The sequence below is a fragment of the Stenella coeruleoalba genome (assembly GCF_951394435.1).
Source record: "Stenella coeruleoalba genome assembly, chromosome: 13".
Taxonomy (NCBI): domain Eukaryota; kingdom Metazoa; phylum Chordata; class Mammalia; order Artiodactyla; family Delphinidae; genus Stenella; species Stenella coeruleoalba.
The window spans coordinates 10,257,316-10,276,946 of record NC_137159.1 but is presented as its reverse complement, the minus strand read 5'-3'; the positions used below and the strand labels follow the sequence as shown (position 1 = coordinate 10,276,946).

General features: G+C 59.8%; 1 protein-coding gene across 1 annotated transcript; it reads left to right on the top strand.

The window, feature by feature from the left end:
* Nucleotides 1–4,215: 4,215 nt before the first annotated feature.
* Nucleotides 4,216–17,851, top strand: PROM2 (prominin 2; the record flags this gene model as incomplete). The annotated part of the gene is made up of 23 exons (XM_079940790.1): nt 4,216–4,575; nt 5,243–5,292; nt 5,724–5,926; nt 6,022–6,142; nt 6,438–6,501; nt 6,726–6,815; nt 7,097–7,296; nt 7,691–7,765; nt 8,604–8,667; nt 8,912–9,071; nt 9,390–9,542; nt 10,491–10,614; nt 11,165–11,256; nt 11,384–11,468; nt 14,161–14,307; nt 14,801–14,872; nt 15,492–15,584; nt 15,720–15,773; nt 16,057–16,137; nt 16,360–16,428; nt 17,041–17,130; nt 17,331–17,437; nt 17,788–17,851. The coding sequence occupies exons 1-23, from the start codon at nt 4,332–4,334 to the stop codon at nt 17,849–17,851; spliced, it is 2,502 nt and encodes an 833-aa protein (XP_079796916.1). The 5' UTR covers nt 4,216–4,331.
* Nucleotides 17,852–19,631: the final 1,780 nt, after the last annotated feature.

Genomic DNA, 19,631 nt, shown 5'->3' with positions numbered 1-19,631 from the left:
AAACCAGGCCTCTGTCTGTCTTCTCCCCAAGAGACCATGGCCGCAAGTGCCACAGGGTGAGGAGGGAGCTGATGTCAGTGTCAGATGAGACCTGGGCCCTGACCTTGGAGAGAGAGGGCAGCCCAGGAAGTCTGGCTCAGGCCAGAAGATGCTGTCCTCCCAACTGACACAGAGATCAGGTCTTGAGGACATGGTGACCTTGAATCACATTCAGTTTCAGACTCTCTGGCTGCAAGAAAATCTTATCTTCAAAGGTTTTGAAATCTGCTTTCCTCAAGCCTAGGGAAACATTTATGAAGGAATAGTCGGTGTGCCGGGGACTGTACATGGGGCTGAGGAGATGGTGAAGGTGAATAAAATACAACCTGTTGGTACTTCCCTGGTGGTCCAGTGATTAAGACTCTGCACTTTCAGTGCAGGGGCCCAGGTTCCATCCCTGGTAGGGGAACTAAGATCCCACATGCCGCATTGCACAGTCAAAAAAAAAATTAAGAAAAAACCCTAATGAATAAATACAGCTTGTTTATGTGGGGGAGACAGACTGGTGAACAAGTGATAGGGAAGCAGCCTGAAGGGGCCCCCAACTCAGCCTGGGGGAACGGTCCGGGGAGCCTCCTAGAAATGACCACCAAGCCAAGTCTTAGGGGATTAACAGAAGTGGGGTGCAAGATGGGAACAAGAGTGAAGAAGAGGGGATCCTGTGGCAGGAACAGGACAGAGGGGAATGTCACAGGGAGGGCAGAGCACTCGGGAAATTGCCGGGGGGACTGAGGTGGGACCAGTGGCCAAGGGCCTGGTGAGCCAGGTTAAGGAATTCACTTCTATCCCGAGGCTGGTGCAAGAGCCATTGGAGGGTTTGACGCTGAGGAGTCACGTAGCCTGATACCCACTTTCGATGGTCCATTCTGAAGAAATGCCCGGGAGGGGGCACTGGAAGGACACTGCTGCGTGGCTGGATGCAGGTATGAGGGACGAGAAGCCAGGGATGCTCTCGTGGGTCTGGGTTTCCCCAGGTCTCCACCTCCACTCTCCCCTCCCTGACCTCAGGGCTGTGGGGTTTGGAGACCATCAAACTTCTGATGATGTTTGAAGTCAAGTGTGGGAAAGTGGCCCTGGGAAGTGTTCCCAAGGTAACAAGGGCCAGCTTATCCTAGATCAACCAGAGAATTTCCATGGGGCTTCCCTGGTGGCGCAGTGGTTGAGAGTCCGCCTGCCAATGCAGGGGATGCGGGTTCGTGCCCTGGTCCGGGAAGATCCCACATGCCACGGAGCAGCTGGGCCCGTGAGCCATGGCCGCTGAGCCTGCGCGTCCGGAGCCTGTGCTCCGCAATGGGAGAGGCCACAACGGTGAGACGCCCGCGTACCGCAAAAAAAAAAAAAAAAAAGAAAGAATTTCCATGGATGGTAGCGGGGCCCAGGAGCAGCGGGACGAAGGGAGGTGCAGGTGTGCCCAGAAAGGCATGACTAAAAGGAGTGCGCAGGACAGAACCTCCTTTGGACCCCCTTCCCGACATCTGGAAGCCCTCCAGCCCTGCTGCCTGCCAGCCCCATGCCCTTAGAGGCTGCTGCAGGGGTATCCCCGCTGCCGAGGGGCCCGGCCCCACACAGTCTGCTCGGTCTGTTCCTCCAAGGAATTCAATTCTAGCAGCAATTTCATCTCCTCCTCTGCCCAGCACCCAGGGCTGACCCCTGAACCCCACCTGCTCTCCCAGTTAGGGCTGGGGGAGGGGAGGAGACTCAGGCTGACCAGCCAGCTTGATGATAGATTGTTCCATCAGGATCTGGCTCAGGAAGGAGGCTCTTGACTTGGCCACTGACTCGGGAAAATCCCTTCTTCGATGCCTCACTTTGTCCACCTATCAAATAGGCAGATTCAGTATCTTTATCAACCCTCCTGGCCCTATGCTAGAAAAGAGGCTTGGTACGTTTTGTTTTTTTCTTGGGTGAACGCTTATCTTCAACGTGCAGCGCTTTTATTAGAGACACAGGAAAACAAGAGCAGTCGCGACTGATTGCCTTAATTACAGCAGCTGAGAAGAGTCTGGCGGGGAGACAGGACCTGGGGGCCTGGGCTGCGTATTTCCCAAAGCTCCAAGGGTTCCTAATCCTCCCCAGGAGGCTGGGACCTCAACTCTCCTACACTCTCTGGGATGCACCCAAGTCAGAAAATACAAAAAAGCCTAAAGGGCATTTACTAAATCACAAAGGTGGATTATATCAACCTGGGAAAGGGCTATTTCCATGCTGCTGGTGGCGGGACTCGTTATTGATAGAAAGTGATGGCCGGGGGAGTCATTCCTTCTGACAGCTCACATTGGAGGAGGAGAGCGAAGAGGGGCAGGCAGGCTGTGGGGAGACCAGGCCTTCCTGACGGCAGCTTCCGGGAGGCCAAGACACCCCCCAGCACAGCTGCTGAGCTCAGGTGAATCACATGGGAAGGGTGAGGGGTGGGTACGGCCTGCGTTTAGCTTTTCAGCACAGTCAGAGGGGGGAGGGGTCAGGGGCCTTCCCCCGCGACTGAGGTTGGGCTCCAGGGGTCAGTGCTGGCCCTGGACTGCACCCCCTGCCCTGGACCTGAGGAACTAGGGCACCCCCAGCCCATTCCCCACTGCAGCCGTGACCCTCATCTCTGAGTCACCCTTTGATGAGGTTCCGATTCCTGTCTGCACCCCGTTATTAACTGGACTCTTCCTTCCACAACTGTGTACTCTTATCCCCCGGCTCTGAGCAAACTGTGGGGGCAGCAGTGGGAAGCGTGGGCACTCTGCCGCAGGCCCAGCCGTGACTTACACTTAAATCACTTCCCTACTGCAGACTCCCGTGAGCAGCCAAAGACCCCTGTGCCCCTCACACACCCCGCAGACCAGGGCTGAGCCGGGGGGACGCAGGGACAGGCCCAGCCTCTCCCTCCAGGGCTCCCATGGGGGCTGCTGTGGAAACTCACAAACTTCTAATACTTCTTTGAACGCAAGTAACGCATGCTTGTTGCACACACATTAGGAAGCACAGATGAGCAGAAGAGAATTAAAAATTGCCCGTGATTCCACCCGGAGATGATCATTGTTTTATGCCTTCACTCCGTGTATTCAGCCATTTGTCATCAGCTGTTCACACTTGTTAGTGCGCTGCGAGCGTCGTTCAGGGCAAAAGAGCCATTTCCACATCATTTTCTTTAATGACAGCCCAGTGTGTGAGGTGGTCATTTCCCCAATTTTTTCGCGGTAGTGCCATCGGGGCTGCTTCCTGTATCATGAATAACGTTGCCAGGATCATCTTCCATCCATTTAGCAATATTTTCCCCGACTGCTCAGCTACAGGCATCCTCTGGGTACTGGGCTTACAGCCACTGACAAAACAGAGGCCTGTGCAGACACATCTCTGGGCATATTCTTTTTTGTTTTTTTTTTTAACATCTTTATTGGAGTAGAATTGCTTTACAATGGTGTGTTAGTTTCTGCTTTATAACAAAGTGCATCAGCTATACATGTACATATAACCCCATATCTCCTCCCTCTTGCGTCTCCCTCCCACCCTCCCTATCCCACCCCTCTAGGTGGTCACAAAGCACTGAGCTGAGCTACCTGTGCTATGCGGCTGCTTCCCACTAGCTATCGATTTCATATTTGGTAGTGTACATATGTCCAGGCCACTCTCTCACTTCATCTCTGGGTATATTCCTGATAGTTCTTTCAGCTGATGACTGGATGGGACATTGCTGGGCACAGCTTTGCTGGGATTCACTCTCCCAAAGGATTGTGCCCGTCTCAGTGGCCCTTCAGAGAGCCGCTCTGGACAAAGCCCTGTGGCCTCTGTGCTCCAGAATGACCTGGCATGGGCACAGGCATGACCCTAGGAAACAGAGCAGGCCCCAGAGGAGTCTGGCCGCACTCTGGGCCAGACTTTCACAGGGTGGTTGTTTTCCCAGGCCCCAGATTTGGCGGCTGCGTCTGGGCGCAGGATGTAATAGTTGAAATTGGGCCATCCTAGATAACCCAGAGGTACTGAGGTGCCTTCCCCACCCAGCTCCGGAGGCAGCCCTCCCAGAAGCATCTGGGGAGGGGAGAGGGCGCCCAGGCTCCCACCCCAGGCCGCTGGGAGCGGGTCCGGACCAGGCCCTGCCCCCCACCCCACAAACCCCACCCCCAGCCCAGGCCTCCGCCCCTGCCCCGGCCGCGCTCCGGCGGGTGCCCAGGTAGCCCAAACCTGTCGGGCCGGTTTCGAGAGCAGCGGGACGGAGGCTGGTGAAGGATGCACGGCCAGCCCCGTGCGCGGCCCGCACTCTCGGCCGCCTGAGCCCCGTCCGCCCGGCCCGCAGCCCACCGGCCGACCCCATGGTGCGTGCGCCCGGCCTCCTGGCGGCCCTGCTGGGCCTGGGCCTGGGGCTGGCCCTGGCCCTGCGGCGGGTGGGCGCGGCGGACTGCGGGGCCCTCGGCCCGGCGGAGCGCCTGGCGTTCGCCCCGGCGGCCAAGACCCGCTGGCTGGCCCCTCGCGTCCGCGCGCCGGGGCCCCTGGACCCCCTCTACGGCGCCGTGCGCCGATTCCTCTCCATGGTGCAGCTCAACCCCTTCCCCGCCGGTGAGTGCGTCCCTCCCCCGGGCGGGCCTCGGCGGGTGTTGGGTCCCCACTCTGCACCCTAATCTCCTCTCCACCAAGGGGCGCACCCACCGTCGGCAGGCACTTGGAGGGCAGGGTCCCCAGCACTCCCCAGCCCCATCTTCCTCCCCAGAAGGCCCGGGCACCCAGGGCATCACCTTCCTGTGTGACCTTGGACAAGCCCCTTTCCCTCTCTGAGCCGCGGTTTCTCTGTCCTAAGGTAGAGGAAGGTACAGGCAAAGTTCTCCAGCAGCGGGTTGAGCTTTTTCTCTGGGTCTGGTGGCTCCGTGCTGGCTGTGAGGACCAGGACGGGCAGCAGGACAGCTCCCAGCCCGTCGCCTGCCTCTTAGGGGAAGGGCTGCTGCTAGGCCAGGCCCCTTCTCTGCTTTTAACCGGGCTGCCGGCTTCCCCGCTGCAGGGCCTACCTGGGAGGCGCAGGAGGAGGGGGGAGCCAGGCCTCCCTGCAGACACAGCCTCCTGTAGCCCGGCTGAGGCACGAGGGCTCCGGGCTGTGGTGACACTGCCTTCTCCGAGGGTGCCGAGGTGGTGGGAGGACCCCCTTCGGAGAGCCCACCTTTGCCTGGCAGCGGGGGTGGACGCAGGGGCAGGGCAGTCGCTGCCCCCAGACCCAGCTTGACTCTTTTCCTAGAGCTGATAAAGGCCTTGCTGAATGAGCCATCCTCCGTGAAGGCGGATGAGGTGAGCGGCCGGGGGGCGCTGCCAGGGGAGGGCGTTCAGCGGTGAGCACGAGGGACCGGAGAAGGAGAGGGGCCTCGTCGGCTCAGCCCACTTGCTGGGTGTGCCCCAGGGTGGGGTTTCTGGCATCCCTTCCCCTTTTCCGTGAGCACTGCAGTCCGCGGACCTGATTTCTAACCACGGCTCTGCCCTTCAGCGGCTGTGGGGTTTGCAGGGAGCCCTAGCCTCTCTGGACTTCAGTGTCCTTTGTTTGTAGGATGGTAACACGGTGCCCCTCACAAGAGTTAAAGGAGATGCGAGATGTGTGCATAGTGCCCCCGCCGCCCCGCCCCCAAGTGTGCCTCCCTCCCCTCGGGTTTCCCTCCGGAGTCAGGCGGGAGAGGGCTGGGATGGCAGGGTCAGGACAGCCCCTCATGCCTTGCTGCCCTGCCCAGGTGGTACAGTATGAGGCAGGCTACGTGGTGTGTGCCGTGATCACCGGCCTCTACCTCCTGGTGGTACCCGCCGCTGGGCTCTGCTTTTGTTGCTGCCGCTGCCGCCGGCCCTGTGGTGGCCGAGTGAAGATGGAGCACAAGACGATGGCCTGCGAGCGAGGCACCCTCATGGCCTTCCTGCTGCTGACCACCCTCGTACTGCTGTGAGGGGCGCCCAGGTCAGGCGGGAGGCGTGGGCCGAGGCCCAAGGTGTCCACAGGCATCCAGCCAGCCCCTTGCTCTTCCCCCATTCCTGCAGGATCGGCGTGGTCACTGCCTTTGTCACCAACCAGCGCACGCATGAGCAGATGGGCCCCAGTGCCAAGGCCCTGCCGGAGACTCTGCTCAGCCTCCGGGGCCTGGTCTCCGATGTCCCCCAGGTGAGTGCCAAGTAACCCCGCACGTGCCCCCATGAGCGCCAGCCGTGGGCGGGACAGAGCAGGGTAGGTCCTGCAAATTCATGCGTAGCCTGCGCATTAGAGAGGGTGCCCCTTCCAGCACGCGCCTGACTGCCCCCTGCTGGAGAGTCCCTGTAATCCATGACGGCACCCATGGTATTCTCAGGACAGACGCCCAGTTGTGGCGGGTAGTGGGGGAATAAGGGCTGGGGAAGGGCCAGGAGCCGGGGTGTCCGGGGACAGGAAGGAGCAGCCTCGCGGCCCTGTGTTTGCCTAGGAGCTGCAGGCCGTGGCACAGCAGTTTTCCCTTCCTCAGGAGCAAGTCTTGGAGGAACTGAATGGTGAGGATTCCAGCTCAGGCCTGCCTTGGGGAGGCCTCTCATCCCCTCATCCCGGGCTCCACCTGGGAACACCCTCGCAGAGGCGGGGATAGGGTCCAGCTGGGGAGCACGGCGGCCGCTCTGCCGCAAGACCACCCTCCGGAACCCAGGGGAGGAGGATGGTTGGCTGGGGAGGCCCCTAGTCTCCTGGGGGCCAGCCCTGCAGACTGCCCTGCGCTCTCCAGGTGTCCACAGGAGCATTGGGAACACGATCCACACGCAGCTCCGGAGCACCGTGTATGAGGTCCTGGCCTCTGTGCTCAGCCTGGGCCAGGGTGAGTGTCGCTGGGGGGCAGGCCCCGCCCTCGCCCAGCCCTGCATTTCTTACACTGTCGGCGGTCCGCCCCTGACTTTCTCACGGCTTTATCCTAGGATCCCTTGTGGCACCTTTGCCCACTCCTGGCTTAACGTGCCCCAGGGCAGTTTCCATTATAACTACAGAGATTAAGGACCACCGGTCCCCTGGGTTTGGGAGGGAAAGATGTTCTGCCTCCTGCAAGGTCTCCAAGGATGCTGTAGCAGTGGAGACCACTCAGTCCAAATGTGGGTCTCGCAGCCCTGCAGGTCTCCGTGGACCACCTCCGAGCCCTGAACGCCACCTCCGTGGAACTCCAGGAGGGGCAGCGGGCCCTGGCGCCGGCTGTCCAGGGGCACCGGGAGCGCCTCCTGGCCCTGCTGCAGGAGCCCAGCTGCCAGGGCTGTGCAGAGGCCCTGGACAGAGCCCACGCCTTGGAGCTGGGAGCTGACTTCAGCCAGGTGCAGGCCCAGGCCTGAGGCCCCTTGGGGTGAAAGGGGTTGCTCTGCCCGCTGCCCCAGGAATCCCTGGGCAGCCTCTGTTCCGGCTGTTTCCTGAAGCGGACTCCTGATCCCTCTCCCTGGGCTGCCCCTGCCCTCTCCACGCACCCAGAGTTAACGATGGTCATCCTGGCAGTGGAGTGAGAGCTTCCCTGGGCCACGCGCTGTGTCGTGAGCCTCGTGTGACTTTGCTTCTTGAGTTCTCACTGCCACCCAGGGCCTTCGAGGCTGTGGTGGTCCCCATCTTGCACACGAGGACACAGTATTCAGAGGCCTCTGCCCCCATCCTTCCCCAAGGACCCCTCCCAGGCCTCTCTGTGGACTTTGTCATAAGAAGCTCCTCAAACCATTTCAGGTGCCCTCTGTGGACGAAGCCCTGCATCGGCTGAAAGGTGTCCCAGAGGCCAGCTTCTCCAGCATGGTCCAGGAGGTGAGTGCCCGCCCCAGTCTACCCGATGGTCCAGGAGGTGAGTGCCCGCCCCAGTCTACCCGACTTCTTCGCAACCTGGCTGGGAACTCAAATGTGAGGGGCCTCAGTTTTTCTCTTTTGGGGTGGGAACCCAGTTGAACCTAAGACTTGGGTCACATCAGGGCCTCGCCTACCCCGTGGCGCCCTGGGCTGGAGGCTCGCGATGCTGGTCCTTGTGTGCACGGGGTCTGGTGGGGGAGGCAAGCCTGGAGCTCAGAAGGAAGAGCTAGGACCCTCAGGAGCTGGGGTCTGGGGATGGCCAAGGAGCGAGCACACCAGCTGAGCCCCAGACGACAGGCGGGCTCTCCTGGGTGGAGACGGGCTGTGGGAAAAGGTGCAGCATGAGTCAGCGCCTGTGACCCGGGGCCTGGAAAATGCCGGGGTTGGGGAAACGGTGAGTCAGTCGTGCTGGGTAACTAGAGCAGAGTGTTCCAGGAGGAGGGAAATAGGGCCTGAGGCTGGAAGAATAGACTGGAGCTGGACTTCAGGGAAATAGCCCTGGTGGTCCTGTGCAGAGTGGCTGGGAGAGATGAGAGGATGGCTAGGAGTCTACTGCAACAGCCTAAGCAAGAGGGGCGGGGACAGAAAGGAGCAATGTTTGGGGGAATTGAGTCAGGCCAGGCTGAGGGAGGGGAGAAGAAGGCACTGACTAAGAGAGCAAAGGGAAGCCTGTTTCCTGATTTCCTGGTCTGGGAGCACCGAGGGGGGCTGCTCTCCCACTGGACCTGGCATGCAGGGGTCCCCCAAGCTAGGACACCCGGGCGGACAGCAGGAGGCACAGCTGCATTTGCTTCCGCAGGAGAACAGTACCTTCAACGCCCTCCCGGCTCTGGCTACCTTGCAGACGGCCGACGTGATCAGAGGTGAGGCCCCGCCCAGGGGCCAGGCTGGCTGCCTAGGATGCCCCCCAACCCAGCCCTACTGACGAGGCTTGTTGAGAGAGGAGTGGGGTAGTGGGGTGGGGAGGGTGCAGGCTGTCCTCTTGGCTGGACCTGGACAGAGAGTGAACCATCTCTGTGCATCCCAGATGTTCTTCCTGTCCATCCGTCTCCTCCCTGGGCCCCTGGGGGTCTTCCCCATCCCATAAGCCCCTGCTGCTTTGGGCAGAGCTGAAGAAGGTGGTGGCCCAGCAGCCTAGAGAGCTAAGGACACTGGTCGAAGCATTCCCAGGCTGGGAGGCGGCTTCTCGCTGGAGCCAAGCACTGGAGGAGGTGGAACAGTGCAGCCGCCCCTACCTGAAGGAGGTGCAGAGATATGAGAAATACAGGTGCCTGGGAACCCGTGGGCGTGGGTGGAATGGGCAGCTCAGCTTCTCAGCCACCCTGGAACCAATTTCCAGCCCTCATCAACCCTCCTTATACTAAGTCTCCGCCTCCATTTAAGCCAAGACCCCTCTCTCGTTGGGCCTCCGTGTCCCCACCTTGGCTGTGTGCCCTGGGGATCTGAGCCTGGGGACCCTGTAGGAAGTCACACTTCTAAAGCCTCAGCCTCAGGGTAGTGGCCCCACCCAGCCACTAGGTCCTCCACCAGCCCCTCCTGTGCCCACTACTGCCCTTTCCGTGACGTCCCACCTTCTCTGTGGCAGGTGGATGGTGGGCTGCCTGCTGTGCTCTGTGGTCCTGCTTGTGGTGGTCTGTAACCTGCTGGGCCTCAACCTGGGCATCTGGGGGCTCTGTAACAGGGAAGACCCCAGCCACTCGGAAGCCAAGGGCAAGGCTGGAGCCCGCTTCCTCATGGTGTAAGAAGGGCTGGGGAGAGGGGGAGGGTCTCTCCCCCTGCCCCCGGGCTGGCACATTCCTCTCATGCCCATGGACAGCTTCTGGTGTAGCTGCAGGAGCGAGTCCTGGGGATCAAGAGACTGAGCTGTGGTCTGGCTCTGGGCTGACTTGCTGGGTGGCCCTGGGCAAATTATAACCCACCTGGGCCTCAGTTTGTGTAAAAGCGTTGGCCTAGAGCAGGAATGCAAATAAGAAGCACTTCCCCTTCCCACACCAGTGGCAACTTTAATAATTAATGGGCACCTTTTCTCTCTGAGCCCAGATACAGCCTCAGAATCCTGCTTAACCCAGTGTCCAGGCAGCACTGCCATTAGGAGGTGGCACCAGAGGTAGAATCTGTTTGCCAGCCCTGAACTAGATAGTCTCTAAGGCCAGGGCTGCCACATTCAGTTGTGCAGGAGGGTCACTGTATAAAGGTGCCTGGCCAAAGGGGTGAGTGAAATCCAGCCCATGTTTCACTCTCCAAGCCTCAAATCCTGGCATGGGGCCACGCCTGTCTCACAAAGAAGCCTTGGTCAGTGGCACAGGTCCTACTCAGATGCTGTAGGTTGCTGCCTCTGCTGGTGGGTCATGGCTGGCCATGCCAGGTGGCCCCGTTGAGGCTGAGCTCTGGAGCTGGTCACCTCCATGTGTCCTCGGCCCAGAGGCCAGCAGCCCTGGCTCTTTGAGCAGAACAGCTGTGCTCTCCTCTAGGCTGCCAGGGCCAGCCAGGGCAGCAGCGGTAGAGTGGGGATGGGGGAGGATGAGGTGGGGCCGGTGAGCAGAGTTCTGCTCTGAGTTCTGAGTCCTCTCTCCTGCGCCGGGGCTGACTCACTGACCATGCTGGCCCCGGGATGGAGATGGGGATGGAGCGCACGATCCAGGGCATCCTCCCTCCTGTCTCAAGCCTGTCTCTCCGCCTTCCCCAGGGGTGTGGGCTTCAGCTTCCTCTTCGCCGCGCCCCTCATCCTCCTTGTCTTCGCCACCTTCCTGCTGGGCGGCAACGTGCAGACCCTGGTGTGCCGGAGCTGGGAGAGCGGGGAGCTCTATGAGGTGGGCCTGCCCCGCTCTGGGGCCCAGAGGGACGAGGACAGAGCTGTGGGCAGAGCAGGAGGTTTAGAAGGAAGTAGGAGCCCGAGGGGTTGGAAGGGAGAGAGAGACAGGAGGAATGATGGAGACGGCCAAGGAAAGAGATGGAAAACCACCAGTGAGAGAAAAGAGCCAGTGAGTCCCCGGAAGGCTGCCCAGGCCCCAGGCAGGGACCTCGAAGGATGGCCCCCAGACCTGAGGCCCTCTGCCCTCCTAACACTGAGTCTTGGAATTGGGGATCCTTGTTCCCTGTTGCACTGAGCAGGTGAGCCGAGATGCTGGCCTGGGTCCTCTGCTGAAGACAGGCCGGCCACCCTCCTGGAGAGTCACGGGGAGGGTCCCTGCCAGGATTTAGGGCCCTGGAGTGATCTGAGTTAGAGGCAGGTGTGGGCTGGAGTCCCAGGGTTGTGGTCTCTGCTGTGCCAGGGCAACGTGGGACTAGGCCCTGGGAAGCTGGGTGGCCTTGCCCCCCCACTCCCCGCTCCAGGCCCGTTCCTCTGTGTCCCATCCCCAGTTTGCAGACACTCCGAGGAGCTTGCCGTCATCCATGAACTTGTCCCAACTTCTTGGCCTGAAGAAGAACCTCAGCGTCCTCCTGGCCTATCAGTGAGCAGGGAGTCTGGGCTGGGGGCCGGGGTGTGAGGAGGGGCTGAGGCGGGCATCCCATTAGGATGACGTCAGCCCCCACCTGCCCGCCCTTCTCTCATCTCTGATGCCTGTCATTCCTCCGCAGGCAGTGCAGGCAAGGGGCTGCGCTCTGGACGGTCCTGCAGCTCAATGACTCCTATGACCTGGAGAAGCACCTGGATATCAGCGAGGTGAGAGAACCTTCTGGAACACACATTCCTGCAGATCCCCCCTCTTCTGGTCTTGCCTTGCTGGAGGGACCATCTCCTTGAACCCGAGAAGTCCACAAGAGCAGTTGAGGCGCCTCAGGGGCAGAGGACCCAGGTGCAAGCTCAGGACCTGGCCCAGGGCTAGGGCCCAGGGCAGCTTCCAGAGCGTATGGGTGAGTGCGCAAATGCCTGGAGGCTCTGACCAGCTCTGAGCACTGCGCTCCCGGAAGAGCCGAACACAGGTGAGGTTGAGGCCAGGGTGGTGACAGTGAGTGAGAGGACCAGGGTGTGTGTCCTGACTGAGGACAGGCATCGGTTTGGATGCTGCAGTGGGAGCGGGGTGGTTGGCGAGGGAGTGTGACAGTGAAAACGATGGTGATGAAGTTGGGTACCACTGGAGGAGGGCTCCCCACAGCCTGTTCCCTAACCACTGGACTTTGTCAGAACTTGCTATGTAGAACTGGAGAGATTTACTCACACTGGCAAGAGACAGTTCTATAGAACAAAGAAAAGGAAGTGCTCCTTCATGAGAGGAGACGTCCTTTGAGAACGTGGTTCTCCTAAGGGTGCACAGAAGCTGTAAAACACCCCCTCCTTTCCTCTCTTCACGCCTAAATGAGGTGGGAGGAGAGCTGCCTTGGCTCCCAGGGTCCGCCAGGAGCCCTTCCCAAGCATATCCTGGGAAAACCACATTTCTCCCACCTGCTTCTCCCCCACCCCTCCTAAACTGCTAACTCCTGATTCTGCCTTGTCTCCAGAAACCTTCCAACTCCTCTTGAACCCACCACCTGCACCTAGTCCGCAGGCTAGCATAGCCAAGTGGTCCAGATTTCAGTCCCAACTCCACGCCTTAAACTATAACCTGGAGCAGTTTCCTTAATACCATAGCCGTCTCCTCTTTCAGCGTCTCTAATCAGAAGAGAGGCCCACTGAGCCGGCACTGTCCTGGTGCAAGGCTGGCCACAGAGGCCTGCAGCAGGGGGCCTGAGCAGAGGAGGCCCTGTGCTCTGCTGGCTGAAAGGGGAGGGCTCTCAGCCCTGGTCCAGGGAAGGGAGGGGTCCAGGTCACAGAAGAGTCTGGACAGATAGGGCTTCAGGTCCAGAGGGACTGGGCAGTCCTTGGGGGCCATCTGGCAACAAACCAAATGTGACCTTAGGAGAACTTGTCCTCGAAGGAGATAATAGTGAGCTGATGATGCAGAGATAATTAAGACAAGGTGTGCTTTCCCAGGCACCACGAGGACTCTGCCCGCCTTGAGACATCTCCTTTACCTGTGTGTTACTGGTGCCTGAAATGCTGCTCCAAGACCCCTGCCTCTGAGAGGATGGGTCTTTTCTCCCCCTGGGGAAGGCAGTGAGGGATGGCGAGAGGTGAGCTGAGCTGGGCTCCGTACTCTGAGGCTCCGCCCTGTCTTCAGCCTCTCACCTGTGAAACACTGGGGCTGAATTTCATGCCCTTTAAATCTCTCCCAGCAATGGTTGGAAAATGTCGAGTCCCTTTTTTTTTGCGGTACGTGGGCCTCTCGCTGCTGTGGCCTCTCCCGTTGCGGAGCACAGGCTCCGGACGCGCAGGCTTAGCGGCCATGGCTCACGGGCCCAGCCACTCCACCGCACGTGGGATCTTCCCGGACCAAGGCATGAACCCGTGTCCCCTTCATCGGCAGGTGGACTCTCAACCACTGCGCCACCAGGGAAGCCCTCGAGTCCCTTTTTTTTTTTTTTTTTTCTTTTTGCGGTACGCGGGCCTCTCACTGTTGTGGCCTCTCCCGTTGCGGAGCACAGGCTCTGGACGCGCAGGCTCAGCAGCCATGGCTCACGGGCCCAGCCGCTCCGCGGCATGTGGGATCTTCCCGGACCGGGTCACAAACCCGTGTCCCCTGCATCGGCAGGCGGACTCTCAACCACTGCGCCACCAGGGAAGCCCTCGAGTCCCTTTTTATTTTTATTTATTTATTTTTTATTTTTTTAACACCTTTATTGGGGTATAATTACTTTACAATGGTGTGTTAGTTTCTGCTTTATAACAAAGTGAATCAGTTATACATATACATATGTTCCCATATCTCTTCCCTCTTGCGTCTCCCTCCCTCCCACCCTCCCTATCCCACCCCTCCAGGCTCGAGTCCCTTTTTAAACTGTGCTCTGTCTTAGAAATGTGATTGGGTCTATTCACTCATTCATTCATTCACTCATTTTTACACATTCGACAAATTTGTACAGCCCCACCACGTAAGAGCCTCTGCTCTAGACGCTGAGGGTTTGGTAGAGTGGGCAGATGAGGTGCGGTTCTCGTGGAGCTGATGGCAGTAAACTAGTACCCAGATAAGTAAATAGCACACAGGTGCTGTGAAGACCTTAACACAAGGTGACGTGATAAAGATGGGCCGGGGAAGCTCTTTTTCTTCTGTGTGGCCTGGGAAGGTCTGTGCTGCCGTCCAGTAGCCAGATAGGCGCTGGAGGAGAGCTGGGTCTCGGTGGGGGTAAGGTGGAGTTGGGGATGGGTGGGGAGCAGAGGCCTGCTGGGAGCCTGTCTGGGGCTGGGAGTGTCCAGAGTAGGGGCCCTGGATATCCAGAAGGAGGGCCCTGAGGGCCTGCTGACCCCTCACTTAGGATAGCAGCTGTGGGGTCCTGGCTCACCCACAGAGCACGGCTCCACCCTGCTCCCTCCCTCCCAGTACACTGCCAAGCTGCAGCAGGAGTTGCATAAGCTCAAAGTGGACGTGAAGAATCTGGACCTGCTGAGCCCAGCCGCCCGCCAGGACCTGGAGGCGCTACAGAGCAGTGGGATCGAGAGCATCCACTACCCAGGCTTCCTTGTTGAGGTCAGCAGTGGGCGCCTCAGGCCAGACCACGGCAGAGCAGAGGGGCCCGCAGAGGAGCTGGGGGTCGGGGAGCTGTCTCACCTTGTCTTGGCCCTCCACCGTCCCTGGACCCCTCCCCCTCCACATGTCCCTGGGGCCTCTTCTGCCAGGGGTGTCTCCAGACCCTGTGTCCCAGCTGCCAGCACCTGGGCTGGGCGAGAATGAACGCGCCTCCACCCAACAGCGTGTGTTGCTGTCCGTGGTCCTGAACCCACTGCTGTGGCGAATGCTGGTGGGACGTCACCTCTCCGTTGGGTTACACCAGAGGGCGCCTCATTGTTTTTTCTTTCCTAATGGAAAGTGTCTCATACGTTTCGCAATTTCAGGTCAAACCCACTGTGACTGATGTGTCACAATAGACTCAGCTGGTGTGGGTGCTTTTGCAAAGACTGGGAATTCTGGGGCTGGGGGAGCCGGGGTTCACCCCCTCTTGGCCTCTCCTGTCCGTCTCCAGATTCAGAAGCCTGTGGTGAACATCAGCGTGGAGAAGCTGGCCCGGGAGCTGGAGGGACTGGCCCAGACCCAAGTGAGAAGGGAGCAGAGACCCCACTTGGCAGGCTGGAGCCAGGGGCCTGGGAGGGGGGACGGGATGGGAGTGCCTGGATTGGGGAGGGGACTGAGGGCCCCTGTCACCGAGGGCTGAGACTCTGGACCCCCGGCTGGGGTGAAGGGTTCTGTAGCATCAGATGCTACATCTGACATCGCACAGCTGGGCAAGCATCGCTAGGTGCACACCGCTTGTGGAATCTGCTGGGACAGATGCTGTGAGGACAGCTCGACGGATCAGATATCATGACAGTTGCCTCTAGAAGCTTCAAATGGACTGGGAAAAGTAGCACTTTGTATTTATAAATATAGAGAGTTTAAAAAGTTCTCTTCAAGACATCTCATAGACACCCCTCCCCTACCCCCCACGATGCGCAGAGCAAGCTAGGGCCGGACCTGGAACTTGGGCTCAGGCCCCCAAACCCAGATCTGGCCAAGGAACTTAAGGAGGCCTCAGTTTTCTGCCTCTGAGGCTAACCTCTGATTCCAGCGCTTTCCACATCCCTCCAGTATGTCTGGTTGAACGGTTTGGTGAAGGATGTGTCGTCAAAGCCTGTCTCGGCCCAGGCAGAGTGCCATTCTGATATGTCTCCCCTCAGGGCAATACTGTGCTGGCGCAGCAGCTGCAGAAGGAGGCCCAGGGGCTCAGAAACCTCCATCAGGAGAAGCTCCTCCTCCAGCAGAGGCTTGTGGTAAGTCTGGAGGCTCAGGGAGTCCGGGACCTGGAGAGGAGATGCAGGCAGGGGGCAAGGAGGAGGAGAGGGATGCTGGGAACCCTCCCTCCTACCAGTTCCTTCCCCTGACCAGCCCTGATCTCTTTTTCACAGGCTAAGCTCAACCTCAGTGTCCATGCCCTGGCATCCTCTGCCCCACTTCTCCAGGTGGCTGCTGGGGATGGATGGGGTGGGGGGGAGCAGGTGGGCAGCAGAGGGAGCAAGAACGTGCGGGCCCAGCTGGCTTGGGACCTCACCTGCTCTACCCAGGCCCACTGGAAGTTGAGGGTGGGGTGGGAAGATCCTTGAGGACCGCCATATGTGTCCTCTGTCCTTAGGGCCTAACACCACCCACCCCAAGGTGAGTATGTTGTGTGTCGTACGTTGAGTTAATGAATGGATGAGTGAATGAGTGGCTGTTCCCTGACCGAGCCCCTCTCCTCTCCCCCAGCTGGAGACCTCAGATGTCCTGGACAGAGTCACTCACCTGAAAGGAGAGCTGCCTACCTGGGCCACCCGTATACTGAAGAATGTGAGTGGGAGGATGGGGCAGGGCTGGGGGGTGGCTTCAGAGTCAGAGGTGAGTTGAAGGGTTAAGGCTCGCAGGGCTCCCACCCCAGGATTCTCCAGCCCTGCCGCCTCACCGTGGCTCCCAGGAAAGCCAGCTTGGCCTGTCCTGATGGTGCCAGGCATGGGGGGCAGGGGTGCTGGCCCTGGGACTCCGACCAGCCCAGGGCTCCTCTCTTCCCTGCAGGAAACTGAGTGTTTCCTGACCCGGGAGATGGGCTACTTCTCCCAGTACGTGGCCTGGGTGAGAGAGGAGGTGAGTGTGGGCTCAGACCCTCCTGGCCTCAGGCAAGCTTCCAGCGGTACCAGCTGTTCGACCTCCTCTGCCCCCTGAGAGCCCCTGGGGGTGCCCTAGGCCTTCAGGATTGAACCCAAACTCCCAAACCTGGCATCTGGCTGGCTGGGTTCTGCCCATCCCCCAAACTCTGCCATAGCCCTTCTCTGAGGCCTGAGCGTGGACCGGGCTGTCTACCACCCACACTGGACTGGCAGGGGTCTCGCTTAACCCTGAGTGTGTCTGTACATGGGTGTGTGAGTATGTGTGTGTGCAAGTATGTACGTGTGTGCAGTGCATTGTGTGTGTGTGCACACGTGTTGCCTCCCAGTGAGAGTGTGACTTAGAGAACAGCTCTGGGCACACAGTAGGGGCTTAACCCAGGCTGGTGAACAGGGTGGGAAAGGCAGGAGGTGAGCGATGAGCTGATGGCAGTGTGTCCTCCCTTCTCTGTGTTGCCACATCCGTGTGTCTGTGTACAGCTGTGCAGTGGCTCCCCACTGTGTCCCTGGGCCTGTCTGTGTCCCTGTCAACCTCCCTCTGAGGTTGGGTCTGGGTGTGTCTGCATGTACCTGCCTCACGTTGACACCACAGGTGACTCAGCGCATCGCCACCTGCCAGCCCCTCTCCACAGCCCTGGACAATGGCCGTGTGATCCTGTGTGACATGGTGGCTGACCCCTGGGTGAGTGCCCCCCAGCCCATCAGGGCTCATGGACGTGGAGGCCCCCACGGGAGGGGCAGCGTGAGCGGGGCCCTGCCCTGGGCCTACACCCCCGCCCTTTCCCTCAGCTCTGAGAATGCGTTCCCGTGCCCCACACTGAGTCAGCGGGGGGACTGGGGGTGCCCAGACGCAGTGCGCTGACCTCACCTCCTCTGCTCCAGAATGCCTTCTGGTTCTGCCTGGGCTGGTGCGCCTTCTTCCTGATCCCCAGCGTCATCTTCGCTGTCAAGACCTCCAGATACTTCCATCCCATCGGGAAACGCCTCAGGTGAGGAGGCTGCCAGGCCTGTAGGGTGCAGCAGGGGCCCAGGCAGGAGCCCTTCCGGCTGCTGGGCCCGGCCCCTGCTGCACGCCATCTTGAGACCTCCAGGCAGGGGAGGCTTACGCCTAACCCTGAAGTCACACAGTCTGAGGAGCTCCAGGGCCAGAAAGTTCTTCCATGTGTCTACCCTGAATCCTTCTTGCTGCAACGCATCCACCAGACCTAACTTTTGGGCACCCTTGCTACCCCTGAAGAGCTTCTGAGGCAGGAAATTTCGGGCTCTGGGCTTGTTCCTGTGTCGGGGCTGAGGGCCTGGGCCTGGGGGCCTCACTCACTCACTCCCTGTGATGCTGCAGCGCCAGCAGCTCTGAGGACACTCAGCCCTTCCACATCCCCCGTGTCACCTCCCTGAAGCTCTAGGACCGCAGTGAGTGAGTTTCCCCCTGCTTTACTGCTTGGTGCCAAGGGTGGGGCTGAGAAGGGAAGGGAAGGGTTTGGGTTCTGGGGTCTCCAGGGCCCAGGAGAGCAGGAAGGTTCTGGGACTTGGCTGGGACTGATAGGCCTGAGCTCAGCTCCTCCCCTCCCTCCCCTCCCCTCCCCTCCCCTCCCCTCCCTTCCCTTCCCTTCCCCCTCCCCTCCCCCTCCCCTGTTTGTTCTTAATCCACAACAGGGATATGGACGCAAGGTGATGCATGGGGCTGCCTGCCTTCCCTGCTGACTTTGCCTGGACCAGAGGATTTCTGTCGCTTTTGCCACCAGAGCCCAGGCTGGCATCCAGGCCTGGATTGTCCCCCAATTCCAGTTACCTGAGCCCATCTTGCTACTCCCTTTGCACCCCTTTCTGCTCACGACCCCTTCATTCATGCTCAAAAACACACTTACCTTCTGTTGAATCTCAGAGCAAACAGGTTCCTCCAGGTGTGTCTCCCTCATCCTCCTTGCTGCAATATATTAGCTCCAGGAAGAGCCTGTTCTCCACCTAGTGGAACCTCCTCTTCAGCCCCTTGGGCAGGACAGAGGCCCTGGCCAGCCCCACTCTGTCCCATCTGCCCCTCCCCCTGCCCATGCCTCCCACACGTCTCCAAGCTCCTTGCCCCTTTTCCTCCTCTCCTCTGACCCCCCACTTGCCCCACTTCACTCTGTCCCCTCCCCAGCCCTCACTCCCTCCCCCCAGGGAAGCCCTTTCCCCCCCTTTGTCCCCTCTTTACCTGTCCCCTTACTACCTGTCGGCCACAGGGACCCCTCCTGCCACCAAGCAGGCCAGGGGCCACCATGGCCTGGGCCCGGGCCGGCTGCAGGCTCTGCCTCGTGGCCCCTGAGCCCTCCGCTGCTCAGGGGGTGGGACCCTCCACAGACCCCGGCCTGGATGTCTGGCCCCCAGGGGGTGTGGGAGGCCCGTGTGAAGGCTGAGCCCCCGTCTGCACCTTGGGCTGGAAGTCACACTGCTGTCCCTCGCCTTAGGGAGCACTGACTCCCTAAGAAGGGACCTGGGATGTGGGCTGGAGCAGGGGCTCCCCCTCAGCTCCCGAGAAGGTAGCCTCTTCGACAGTCACCACCCAGCTTTCCAGGAGAGATCTGGTGGCCACAAGAGGATTTGGCACTGTGGCCCTTACCTCTTCTATCCTATGCCCCTGACTGGGCATCACCCCTAGTCCATCCCTGTGCCCTCCCTGCATGCTGGACCCTGAGTTCCAGAAATGGGGAGGAGGAGGGGAGAGAAGAGGTGGACAGGACGGATCCATTAAAGTGTTCTCACCTGGCTAAGTCTTGGCCTTGGATCCTTCCACTCTCCCAGGTAGGGCCCTGGATGGGGTTGGCGCTTAGTGAGTGTTTGTGGAGAGAATCCAAGGCCTCCTCTGACCACAGGCATCCAGGGGTCCCCCCAGTAATCAGCAGGTGGGGAGTGGGGCCCACACTGAGAGCAGGCAGACTTGGGTTCACACCTGGCTCTAACGTTTGGTAACCAGGGCACCTTGAACATGATCCATGGGTCCCCTAGACCTCAGTTTTTCCACCTATAAAATGGGGAAAATAGTCATAGCCGCCTCCTAGGGTTGTGAATAATGTGACAGTGTGTGGAAATCCCTTGGCAGGGGCCTGGCACAAAACAAAGACTCAAATGCTGCTTTTTTTTTTTGCCATGACTGCTCTGGGCTGGGGGCAGAGCTGGGTCTGGGCAGATACAAGCGAAGTGGGAGAT